General features: G+C 42.9%; 1 protein-coding gene across 2 annotated transcripts in view; it reads left to right on the top strand.

Moving 5' to 3' along the window:
- The window catches only part of LOC137787718 (formin-like), a 48,877-nt gene that overhangs the window by 26,370 nt on the left and 9,192 nt on the right, over positions 1-13,315 (top strand). The window contains exons 9-15 of one of the 2 annotated variants that reach the window (XM_068580421.1): positions 2,098-2,159; positions 2,439-2,527; positions 3,512-3,641; positions 3,776-3,922; positions 4,068-4,127; positions 4,218-4,338; positions 10,058-10,150. In XM_068580421.1, the coding sequence (XP_068436522.1) occupies positions 2,098-2,159; positions 2,439-2,527; positions 3,512-3,641; positions 3,776-3,922; positions 4,068-4,127; positions 4,218-4,338; positions 10,058-10,150 (702 nt within the window). Of the gene's footprint in view, positions 1-2,097; positions 2,160-2,438; positions 2,528-3,511; positions 3,642-3,775; positions 3,923-4,067; positions 4,339-10,057; positions 10,151-13,315 lie in introns of both variants that reach the window. The other variant, XM_068580420.1, reaches the window with a different exon arrangement.

Here is a 13,315-nt window from a genome sequence, read left to right as displayed (position 1 = left end):
GGCTCCCCTCGGATCAGAGTGCTCCTGTGCACACTGGAGCAGACCCCCCTTTGGTGTGTGATTGACGGCTGCATGGCTGAGGGACTGAATAATCCACTCTAATAAGATGTAGGAAATGGACCTCCAGCGTTCTCTCTGATCCAGACATCGGGAGCACATTGACAACTTCTTTGCAACAAGAACAGCTGGGAACCAGAATCAACCTAAAATTACCTTGTTAGCCGGAAGGTGTGTGTGTGTGTGTGTGTGTGTGTGTGTGTGTGTGTGTGTGTGTGTGTGTGTGTGTGTGTGTGTGTGTGTGTGTGTGTGTGTGTGTGTGTGTGTGTGTGTGTGTGTGAAGACAAGGGCTGTGCAGTTAATAAATTCTGATACACGATGCATGTCACTGATGCCAAAACTGAACCTTTTTGTTTTTTAGAAATGTCTTGTGATCATGATTGTAATCCTAAATTTATATTAAGAAGACAAGACAAAAACAAACATATACTTACAAATTAAAGTAATATATATTTCCTCTATCAAATTAAATATTTAGCGGGCAATTGCATTGTCTCAGTCACTCGTGGTCACAGTAACTGTGAGCCGGAAAGTTAACCCAGTTTTTCATTAACGTTCACATGTTAAAAAGCCAATGTAATATTCATTAATATTTACTAACTTTAGCTTTATTTTGCTATGTCACTGACTGATTGTGCCACTGTTACAATGCATTGACCATTTACTGTCATTGAATGAGTGTCTTTTGTGGCCACGGTAGCTGTCATTCAGCAAAAGTGAATTTAAGTTGTTCTAATGTTTATATTGAGAAGCTGTTGAGAAGATGTAATGCTAGCTAAGTTAGCAAACTTGAGCAAACTTGGTTTTCGCCACAACATTACTGAAGTCAGTTTGTGACTTTTCTCTACTCCAGCTACTGGTACACTACATTGTACTATTAACAGCCACGCTGCCATTGTCAGGTAGAACAATTAACAGTCGCTGTTATTCAAAAGTTACTTTTCTTAAAGGTTTCCCTTTAAGTATTTCTTGCCAGTCTTTAGTTTTGGACACATTTGGAGGACAATATGATCTCTGATGAGACAATTCGGAGGCTTGATACCGAGACTTCATAGCACTGAATACTATGACTGTGTAGCTGGGTCGTTCTTGGTTGTGGGGACAGTGAAGCGTTGTCACATCGAGTGAGGGATTGGAGCAGTAGGTGGCGTGCGGCCCTCCTCAGCTGACACCGACCAGACAACTGCCAGCTGATCCGGCAGCACTGGAGCCGTCCCTCCCATGGTGTCCTCTCCCCTCCTTCCTCACTGAGCCATAAACCTGTGACACCTCTCAGACACAGAACAGGAGTCACTCTCTTTTTTCTTTTCTTTTTTTTCTCGCTGCCCTGTGTTCAGACTTCCCTGTGCACTTTCGTTATTTCTGTTTGAGTCAAACTCGACATTGAAGCAGGTCAAGAAACCTCTTTCTTCTTCAGATTGTTTCTCAGTCCCATTGTCTCTAAATTTTGAAAACATACCCTTTTCTTTCTCTCTCTCTCTCTCTCGTTCTTTCTTATCCCTCTTCCTTTTCGCCTCCTCCTGCATCCTCTGTTTCTCACATGGCTCACCTTCCCCCTGTCTCGCTCTAAAAAGCATTACAGTCCACTTCGGTGGTTCTCACTGTGGCCCAGAGGTTCAACAGCTTCAGGCTTATTGTTTTGAGCCGGTGTCGGCTCAGCATATGTGGTCTCAGACCCGGCCACACTGCCAGCTTCACAACCTCGAGTAAATGTTCTAAATTAGATGTATAAATCAATTCCATGGTTATTAAATGATGTGTTGTGGTTGTTGGTGCAGATGTGAGAGAGAAGTCAGATATTGCTCTCGTTTCATGCTCATAAAATTTATAGTATGTCTTACAAATAGTCATAGTTACAAATATGATGTTTTATTACCGAAATGTAACAAAATTACCGGTCTATCATGAGTTTGCATCCCTAGTCGGAAAAACAAGTTTGTTCTTCTCGCACTGGCAGCACTTAAAAGGCAGCATGCTTTAGCCAAGATCTTATCCATTTATTAGACTGACTGCTTATAATAAATATCGTTACTGTTCCAGCTGTTCTTACTGTGGACAACTCTGTGGTGGACTTGGAGACCATTGAGGCTTTATATGAAAATGTAAGTATGAAGGAGCACTCTGTCTAAGGTCATAAAACAAAAGGCTGTAAAGTCAATGACAGCTTTAAATAAAATGGAGAAAACTTGATGATTTGTATTGCAACAAATTGTTTTCACTACAGTATGCGTCTTATCAGTCCAAATGTTTAGTTTTATTGTGTAACATCTTGCACCGCAAAAATCTTAATAACTATTCAGATTTCTACTGGATGTCATTCTCCTTGTGTACGTATTTGTCTGTGTTGATATCCATATTGGTTTTGTTGTTGTTCTTCACAGAGGGCCACCAGTGAGGAAATGGCCAAGATAACCAAACATTATGAGAGCTCTAAAGAGGATGAAGTCAAACTGCTGGACAAGCCTGAGCAGTAAGATCACTTTGTTTCAATACTTTCCAAAGACAATTATTCATTCATAAGTAATTATAAACCTGTCAGTATTAATCAGCAACATTTATGTGAGATCGGGAATTGAGTTTAGAGGCTATCAATATTTATTTGCCGTTTTTATATTTCACCCAGTAATTCAGCTAGATTTAATTCATTTACATGGGATTTCGTATGGCACATCAATTATCAATAAATGCTAATCAACTTTAAATGATTCCACATTAATATGATAAAGATTTTGGGTTTAAGTCACATTTTTATTAACATTCACACATTGGTGCATAACGTGTCTATTCCCTCTTTATGAAGTCATTATTTTTTTAAAAAGCCTCTCCAACCTTGTGTGTGTGTGTGTGTGTGTGTGTGTGTGTGTGTGTGTGTGTGTGTGTGTGTGTGTGTGTGTGTGTGTGTGTGTGTGTGTGTGTGTGTGTGTGTGAAAACATGTGCATTAATGAGCATTGCTTCAGTAGTTTCTGTCAGGGTTAAGTAGTCCGGGCCCATTAGCGGGGCCTGGACCCAGCAGTGCCGCTCAGCCTGGCCTTCCTATTTCCATGTTTGACCAGAGCTGTCACTACGGCTGCCCGAGTCGTCCGTACTCAGTGTCTACCTCCATCAGCGGGGCCTAATCACTCAGGATGTTACCGCTCCCCTCCCCTCTGACACGGCACTGTTTACATAAGTCGTCTCACATCAGGCCGGAGCTTCCTTTGATCAGTCTCTGTGCGCCGCTCGCTGCTCTCCCTCCGCCCGACCCCGTGGACCTTTCAAACCCAGCCGAGCAGCACCGCTCATGACTATCAGCTGCCTGTGAACAGCAACATGGACTCAGACGGCCTGCATGGGGAAGCACAGCCTGCCAAGAACCCGAAATAGTTCTTCCTGTTAGACATTTTGTTTAATTCTGTCATAACACATCACACCCCATTCTCTTCCTCCACCTCCTCCTGCCCTTTTGTTTTCCAGGTTTCTCTATGAGCTCTCCCAGATTCCCGACTTTGCGGGCCGAGCCCACTGCATCATCTTCCAGTCGGTATTCCTCGATACCATCTCCTCCATTCGTCGTAAGGTGGAGATCATCTCGACTGTCAGCAAAGTAAGAACATCACGTCAATAAACAGTGCTTTAGAAAAATGTCATTAAGCTGTGTGACGGTTTACTAACTGTGTGTGTGTGTGTGTGTGTGTGTGCGTGTGTGTGTGTGTGTGCGCGTGTCTGTGCATCTGTCAGGAGCTGTTGGAGTGTAATAGCTTGCGGGATGTGATGGGTCTTGTTCTGGCCTTCGGGAACTACATGAACGGTGGGAACAGGACAAGAGGTCAAGCTGATGGCTTCGGACTGGAGATCCTCCCCAAACTAAAGGACGTGAAGAGCAGGGTGAACCATTGCTTGCAATTTTACACTGACAATCTGCAATAATTCCCTGATAAATTTGAGCTAAATAGGCCTATGTAATGCAAATTCAAAGATATCTCAATAAGTAGATAATGTATATAAAGTATGATCTTCATTTAATCCTCAGGACAATCGTATGAACCTGGTGGATTTCGTGGTTTTATACTACCTGCGCAATTTCGACAAGGTAACGCACCGACCGTCAATGAAATTCACACAATTTTACTCACTTAAAACTGTCACTTATGTACTTTTTATATGTGGTCCACTGTTCCAGCATGCCGGCACAGAAAAGAGTGTGTTCCCGATGCCGGAGCCTCAGGATTTCTTCCAGGCCGGTCAGGTTAAGTTTGAAGACCTCACTAAAGACATCAGGAAGCTGAAGAGGGATCTGACTGGTAGGACATGACCTATTGTGTGAAGTACATTCATACCACATTGCATTTGTTTCATTGTAAACCAGTCAGGCAGTTTGTATGTAAATCCCACATACTCCTCCCGCCCCGTGCAGAGAGGTTTCATGGTGTATTCATGGCCTGAGGCGGCTTTCCCCCGTTACCAGACGTTATATCTCTTAACAGCCGTGTCTTCATAACACCACACCCTCTCCCGTTTCAGTACCAGTGACGGAGCACTTAGTCAAAAAATCATCTACATTTACTTTCCACGAAGCAAATATCAGCTCATTGATAAAGCATAAGAGTCAGAATTGGCGGATAAATAAGTGAACCCGGTTTTGATATTCTGTGCTCAAAGTGTTGAGGGCGCCGAGCCACTCAGCAACCCAGCCAGTCAGTCTTGGCCAGGGCCATGCCGAGGTTAAAGGCGATGCCCCCCAGTGCCCCTGGTGTCTGTGGTTATTTAAATCAACCAATAATACGGCATATGAAAGCAATTAGATATGCTCCGCAGCTCTCCCCTACGTTTTTTAGATCGCTGTTAAAGCCTTCTCCTCTCTGACCTGGGGGAAAAATACAAAGAGTCTACTAAAGTACCCAGACCCACCTCAAGCTGTCACTCATTTATTAGGAAAAATGGAAGACCTGAAGACAATAAATGCAACACAAGGGCCCTCGTATTTGATCTCTGCTGCAGCACAGTCTGGCACAGTAGTCCTCGGGGGTATTGGCATCACAGGGCGAGCATTGGATTCTGGATGTTTGGTGAGCTCCACCTCTGACTTTCACCATTTTTATCCTCTCCAGCCGCCAAGAATAAATATTTATGCCTAGCTATTATAAACTAGTCTGAAGAAAGCAAGTGGTCTTGATTATAATGCTAACACAGATCACTTCCATCCACACAGAGTTGTGTCTGACACTGAGAGGCCAATACTGAATCACACTTTGGTTTACTGGCTCTGTTTGACTGAGACGAACGAGGTGACCCGCCCCTCACCTGATCCTGAGGTGGCGACTGCAGTGGTCGATGGTGTCTCGCCCTCCAGGCTCGGGTCAAAGGTCAGGAGACTCTGTGCTTGCAGTCTCTACTAGCTTAGCCTGCTCCTCAGACAGCGGCAACGTGTGCTCGTCTCGTACGAATCTCAGCATACTGCCTTTTAAATTGGCACAGTAGTGTGTTTGCAGACGTAATGACGCTTTGCTGCATGTGTGTGTGTGCAGCGTTTAGTCATCAGTGATGCTCAGAAGCGGGACCTGGTCTGCTTGTCTGCCCTCTCCTTCACTGGCCTGTGCAGAAACATGATCCTCTTTTGATGGGGCTTCCTGTTTGGGGAGAGGGTGATGACCTTTCTCTGTGCTCTTCTCAGGGGGAGGGATGAATGGGAGGCCACAGGGACCCCAACCTACTGTAGGACTCTCGGCTCCTATAAAGACGGATACCTTCTATTCTGTTTTTGACTCGAATCATGGGGAGTAGTGCAATTAGCTTTGGATAAAGCACCCAAACTGAAGATTACGTTTATCTTTACTTAAAGATCCCTTTAACTGCCGCGTAATTGGACTGGACAGAGAGGAAGGGACGCTACCGAATGAAATAGGATCAAATAAAAAGAAACAGTCAGAGCTCATTTGCTGCTCAGGGGAGTTTAGTGTTTCACAGAAGGCCTGGCCTGGGTTAGGCATTCATCACTGTGGAAAATCAGACAGTGTCCTGATTTTAAATGGCCTTTAATGTCAAGTTCAGGCAGGGCCTTTAGCCTGAGGTCTGTTTTACGACGTAGGCTCCTCTCGAAAACGGCGTGCTGAGATACAGTCCCTGTTCATCTGAGCTAATAGCACAAAAGTAATGCTAAATGTGTGTTAATTGGTCAGTGATTGGTTGCAAACAGCTTACACAAGAATACCATAAGAATAACATCTGCTCAGGATATTGAGGCCCTTTTTTACCAAACAAGACTCTACACAGATTGAGCTAGTATGACGAATATAGATAAATATTGCTCTGACTAATCATAGCATTCTCTCGTTATTTTAATGTTCCTAGCATCCACATTTTAACAAGAGTTAATGCTCCACCTCATATTCTAACTCCTGCCTCGTGTTTCTACTTGTCAGAACAGTATTCTCCAGCTAAAATGTAGGAGAAGGGTTTAGTGTGATGGGTATGGGTTGATTTATGAGGAGTGGAGAGGGTGTCTTACGTTTTCTAATAGAGGCCGTCTCCTGGCTGGCCTCGCCGAGGGAGACTAGCCCGATACAGTAGAGAGGGGGCTGTGCTGGGATTGGAGATAATTGGGGATCTGTGAGAGAGATTCACTCTTCAGGTATAAATAACTACAATATGCCACGGCTGAAAAACTTTCTCCAAAAATGTTTTTTTTACAACCTGGCTTTAGGTTTTCCATCTGATTTTTACATTCCTGTAAAATTTCAAATAACAGTTGGAACTGTAATTAAGCTGGCAACTGCTTTTTTTTTTCTTTCTTTCAAAAAGTGCCAAAAGACGACACACCTATGAATTGTCATGTGTTTCTCTGCCTGGTGGTTTGTTCCTGCAGTGTTTACTTTAAATAATGACGCAGAGCCACAGAGACGAGAGCGGCTTGGAGCGTTTCCGAGCCCGACATATTCAGCACACAGCAGGTTCATCTTGTGGCGCTCGGCAGGCTCCCCATCCAAACGTCATCCCTCATTCACCCACACAGTTGGTCGTTGTCTCGGTGTGCTGTTTTGTCCTGGTCGCTGGAGAGGGGGCTCTCGCTTACTGCGGTAAAATCATAAGCACATAATTGACATCAAAGTCACCCATATTTTACTCACTACAACATAGTAAATCCTGGAGCAGAAGTCTGTTATCTCCACCGCTGCCCCCGTTTACCCAAAAGCTGTTGTGTTACTTCAAAATACACAAAACTGGAGCAGGTTGACTTTCTCCTATTGGGATATGATGAATTGGGCGATGACTCTTCTGGAAAAATAGATGCATGTTTTGTAAATGTGCCTCAGGATACCGGCTCTGACTCAATCCGGATGCTTCCACAAGGTGATAGGCTGAAGCTGTGGCTCTGGTTGGACAGATTACTTCTGGACCATGTAAATATTCACAGACCTCTGTTCAGAGATGTCTCGATGGAGAATACATTAGCACCCCATTTTGAAAGCTGCTGAGCTCACTGCCTGTGACCTCATCTGTTTCCCCCCTCGTATTAACAGAGGAAGGGCTTTAAAGATCGCTGCTGTGGCTCCCATCGTGATCCGGTCCGTCTGTATGCCTGCGGAGGGAAACCCTGACGGGACGATCTATGGGTGCCGTGGAGTTGTCGCATATTGGAAAACCAGCTTTGTTTTTCCTCACTGTTTACAAATGGAGAAGGGAAGCTGTTAACAGATGTAGTGATGCACTTTGTGCTGTTGATACTGTCAGATACGGATCTTCATCATTCATTTTTAATTGGATATTACATTACTGAGACCATATGATTTACTTATGACACATTGTGTGAAGTATTTATCATATATATATATATATATATATATATATATATATAGATGTTAATATATATATATATATATATATATATATATATATATAATATATATATATATATATATATATATATATATATATATATATATATATATATATATATATATATATAGATGTTAATATATATATATATATATATATATATATAGAGAGAGATGTTAATATTTTATTCAATTTAGTTTTGGGATCCTCATCTGAATGGTCATTAGATTTTTCACATAAAATATAAATTCTATATTTACATAATTCAGGTTTGATTCATTGTTTATTTATATGAGAATTCAAACAAACATTTTTGTTTTGCAGATTTTTAACAATCATTTTATTGTGACTATTCATAATACTATAAAGATATATCTACATTTACAAGTCTGTATGTATGCATTGTCTATCTAAAATAATTTCATTAATTCAAGATGGCTGTTTTTACTTTTTCCACTTTTCGGGCATTAATTTCCCTTTTTACATCTATTTATTTTTGCACATTTCTAAAGCCTAATAAAACCAAAACATTTAAATAAAAAATAATTAAATTAAAACTTTTCATTTCAAAATATTTAGATGCAAAGTGTATATAAGTATATATTATGCACACAATGGTGTGTGATAATATATCCTTTGAAATACTGTACTGAAATAAAGTGTGAGGCATGAAAACATGTTCCCACAACTCTTGTTATTGTCCCATCAGAGTTTGTGGGACAGTTCAAGTGCAACATTATAATTCACCGCTCCATAAACACACGTTGTCTTTATTTGTGACCACTAAAGAATTTTCCAGGCAAAAGACAGTTTATGTTCTGAGATTTCTTTTGTCTGGCCAGATGCATCGTAGCAGAATCTTCTTTTTCAATGCACTGCTCTAAAATATCACCGCTGCTAGACAATGTCTCAAACTGGAGTTTTAGTTTTTATTCTTTACAGCTGCTGTGTTTTTGTGGGCTTCCTTCTTGCAGCCTTTGCTGTCTGGACCACATTTGGACGAGAGCTGCCTCTAAATTGTAGACTTGCGGTTTTGAACACTGTTTTAATGAGTCCTCTCGAGTTTGGGGGGGGGAGGGGGGTTGTTCTGGTAAGAAAGCGTGGTTTGTCCAAACAGGATATCTTGGTCATGTTTGTTTGGTTGGTGATTTCTGTTTTTTATTTTGATCACTGCCGGCTCTTACTATCCATGAAATGCCCTGGAATCCAGACTGTGAGGCTGTGCGTAGTTCCGCCTCAATTTTAATGTGCAGACATTGCGTTTCCTGTCTGATTTATTGAGAACGCCAATAAATAAAAGATGTAATAGACTTGAGTTCACTGAGCTGCAGGTGCAGCGGCTTCACATACAAAAACATATGAGAGCCACACTCTGATCTAAAAGCAGCGACGCAGTGGAGTGAGACAGCGGCCAGACCGCTTGTTGTGCTGCGGAACTATTACACTATGCAGTCATATGCAAGTGAAGGTATTTATTGCAGCCATTAATGACTTGCAGGTTGGATGTGCCACAGTTCTTTCACCAGGCGTGTGTGTGTGTGTGTGTTTGCATCTGTGTGTGTGTGTGTTTAGTAGTAACCCCGTCATACAGGTTCGGCTGAAACGCACCCAGTCATGCCGTTGTCCACTTCTCTCGCGTGCGTTGGGTCATTTGCCACAAAGACCGTCAACAGACACATCGGCTGCACTCGTGTGGACAGACGGGTCCGAGCAGGGCAGAATACAAAGGCGACTGTCTTTTACTACAACTTTTCACAACACAATATTAAGTTATCAGAAATGGCAACAACATGTAAAACAACGGACAAATATTCCTGGTTTATAAACCGTGGGATGCTCTCAACCACTGGTATCCATTAAATGAAATGCTCTCACTGTTTACTCTGACGTGAAATTCCCTTTTTCTTTTCAACCCTGTGTTAAACCCAGTTCTTTTCATTTATTTATTTATTTGATGAATAGCCTTTAAGACGACTCAAGCTTGTTTCAGTGGTCTCATCTTTCTCATCACGTTTTATGGAACCTAATTTCCTGGTTTTAATTCATTAGTTTTCTTAGTATTGAACTGGTTTACATCCCTGCATGGCTCTCTTACATTTTGTCTTTTTTCCTTGATTCCCTTTACTTTAAGTCATTGTATCACTCATCCTTTCCCTCCTTTTTGTCTTTCTCTGTTCTCTCTACCAGTTTGTGAGAAGACCGTGCAGAAGGTGTGTGCTCACCCGTCAGAGGAATACCTGCAGCCCTTCAAGGAGAAGATGGAAGAATTTATCTCTACTGGTGAGTCGAGACTTTTTATCTAGGGCAAAACTATAAACATGGTGGAAACATTGTTCCACATGTGGTTTGCAAGTTATAAATGGATAGCAATTTTGCTTCTGACCCTGAAAAATAATTCTCAGTGTCTTCAAAGATGAATGAAACATTCATTTGGACAGTTGCTTTACATGAAACGGAGCTTACAAGGCTAGAAAAGACCTGTTTCTTTTCCCAGGCACGCAGCATGGGACCTTTTTAAAAAGGGGAAGGTATAATTATGTTTTTTTGCCATGTCAGACAGTCAGCTGGGTGGTGTGTGCGTGGAGAGGGCATCTCTGTGCGCTGGACATGAGTCTCCAGGCCTGTAGAAGGGATCACATTGCCTCTAACATGGTTCTCATGTACTCTCGGCTGCCATAAAGCTGGCAGGACACCTCTGGCTGCGGCCTTGTAAAGACTGGCCGGCCTCAGTGGATCAGGTCTGCGGACCACCGGGACAGGAGCAGAGCCTCCCCCGACACATCATCATCTCTCCGTCTGTCCCCTTTCTGACCTAGACACTGGTCTTCCCAGCCGCTGCTATAGTTGTAGTAGCTGCCACTAAGCTGGTCGCATACTGTTCAAAAACCCTGACGCTGTGCTTTCTATCAAACGTACAAACAAACTGCACATTGGGGTGATGGATTTTTATGGAAAGAAAAAGAAAGAGAGCTTTCCTGATTCCCTCCACACATTTATGTCCATTTCCACCTTGTTCTGCAGGACGCAAGTGGTGGTGGTGGTGGTGGTGGTGGAAAGAGTTTAAGCGCAAATACTTTGGTTGGTTCGTTAACGAAGGTGACTGTGTTCACATGTTTAATGCGTTATGGCTCACTTATCATTAAAGAGATGGTCCACGCCGGCCATTCGACTCCTGCGTGCTGCCCTATGCGTGTCACCAGCACATCATTATACACAAACCTTCCACTGCCTTCGAATGAATGCCAACAAGGCCATATGTCCACAAGGCATTTGAGTTTGCAACAGATCGCTCCATGTCTGTGCATAACATCTTTGTGTACATACAAGTGTACTGTACATTGTAGCTGGCGCAGCAGCCTGTGGACAGATGCTCTCAGGAATCAGCAGATAAGTGGCGATCACAGTCTACACGAGAGGCCAGGAGGAAACTGGGGCACGCTGTTTTTTTTCTGAAAGTCTTGGAGTTGGTTTGCACGCATTTACAGCAGGAAACTGCTACTCTTTAAGATGCACAGACCTCACAGTAAATATTTTTGATTGGAACCTTCTCCGACCCAACAAATAGTCTAAAAGTTAGAAAACAGCCAGGTCTGTGGACTGGTCAGTGTCTGCTTACTCGTCTCTGGATCCTCCGGAAGAGATGTCGCCATTTGATGTTTATTAATCTGCAGGAAGTTTATTTGTTATGACTGACATGGAACTAGAGATATGTATGTTTTATATAAGCAACTTAAACCATTCGGCAGCTACCGATGCCTTTTTAAAAAAAAATGTGAATGTAATAATCAAAGCAAAATTCTGTTCACCTCTATTGTATTGGAATGAAGCAAGAAACCTTGAGTGGCAGATATCTGAGAACGTGAAGGCCCAAAATGATCTGCATGGCCACGTATCGTTCAAGGCAAGTGACAGATGTGTTTTCTGTAATTTGAGTAGAACTACCCCTTTTAATGTGTGCTATGTGTTAATCAGCATCGAGCCAAAACGTAAATCCTAGCAGCAGAGGAAAGTGTCTCTGTCACACAAGCACCAGACTGCATTAAGGGACTAATTGCCTGCATTACTTGCAGCAGGGCAGAGTGGTGAAACAACAGACTCACTCTGTCATAAAAGAGTCAAATGAGGTATCTCGCGGGGAGATTGTAGCCAGATGTTTGCGGTGCAGAGTGAAAATTGGTGGGGAGTCCGTGTTTGCAGCACAACTCCTGAAAAGATGTTCGTTGCATACCGAGCCCATGCTGGGATTACGCACTATCCTTGTTTTAGAAATGTGCCATGACATTGTTCTAGTTATCTTCTCCACCTTTACTAGCTCTGAACGCTCACAGCCTCCCTTGAGCTTTGGCCCGTATCGCAGCATATTTGAAAGCTTTCAGAACCACTGCGGTTGCCACCGGCGGCTACGGAGCGGCATTGATTTGCAAAGACACATCTTGAACATAAACTTTCCAGTGGGATACTTGTAAACCTTTCTTTCATAAACAGAATTCCTCCAGCCGTTGCCCATGCTTTGGGAGGAGCGGTGCGTAATCATTGTTCGTGATGATTCCATGGCTTCAAAAGGCAAAACAAAGCAACAGCTCCTCACATCAAAGAGCGGCCGAGGCTCTTAAACTCTGACTCATCAGTGAAGGAGTGAATTTTTCACGCAGGTTAATGCTCAGGAGGCTGACCACAGATGCATGTGTTTGACACATGATTTCAGATATTGGCATTAAGCGTTGGGTATGACTTCTTGCTTGAGCAAGAGGATCAAAGTACACCAGTGAATCAACAGATAAAGACTCGTGTTTCCGAGTAGCACTGACCCCTAACCCAGCCCGCTGAGAGGCTCTCAGCAGGGCCTGCAGATGAACCCGAACGCCCCGCGCTCTGCCTCTTAAACTTGTGTGATCGCTCCCAGATCCAACAGGGGATGCCTCCAAAATCCAGTGACCCGTTCTCTTGTGAGGCTGATCCTGTGCTCCTTCCCTCACTGTTTTTCTCTGGTTTGGATCAAGTCTTCTCTCACCCCTACAATGCATTTCTCTCTCTATCTTTAGAATTATTCTCTGAGGTAAAGTTAAAGAAAACAGCCTGTAGTGGGTTCGACATCTAATCAACCACCTTTTTTGTTTTCCTTTTTAATAGGAGCTCTTTGAAACCTCTGGGGATACTCTTACGGGCATATTTTTCATCTTGAATACAAGCCATGACTAATTGAAAACAAATCCCTGCTTTTAATCTCCGCTCGTGTAAATCTCATTTTGCTTGCTCTCTTGTGGAAATACGTGTGCATCATCACTTCCTTGCGTTTTCTTTGTTGCCAGTGAGTCAGACCCCAATAACCAAAATACCACTCGTTCACATGAACGTGAATTACGTAGTCGCTGTAGAATTTTCAGGTAACGACTGTCCGAGGAAGCTGTTTTTGATGAAGTCTCCGAGACGCATCTGTGTTCAAAT

This window comes from Clinocottus analis, unplaced genomic scaffold, assembly GCF_023055335.1.
Source record: "Clinocottus analis isolate CAN_PGR_092001 unplaced genomic scaffold, fCliAna1.0.p SCAF_17, whole genome shotgun sequence".
Taxonomy (NCBI): domain Eukaryota; kingdom Metazoa; phylum Chordata; class Actinopteri; order Perciformes; family Cottidae; genus Clinocottus; species Clinocottus analis.
The sequence above is the reverse complement of the archived record's forward strand: the minus strand, read 5'-3'. Positions and strand labels throughout refer to the sequence as shown.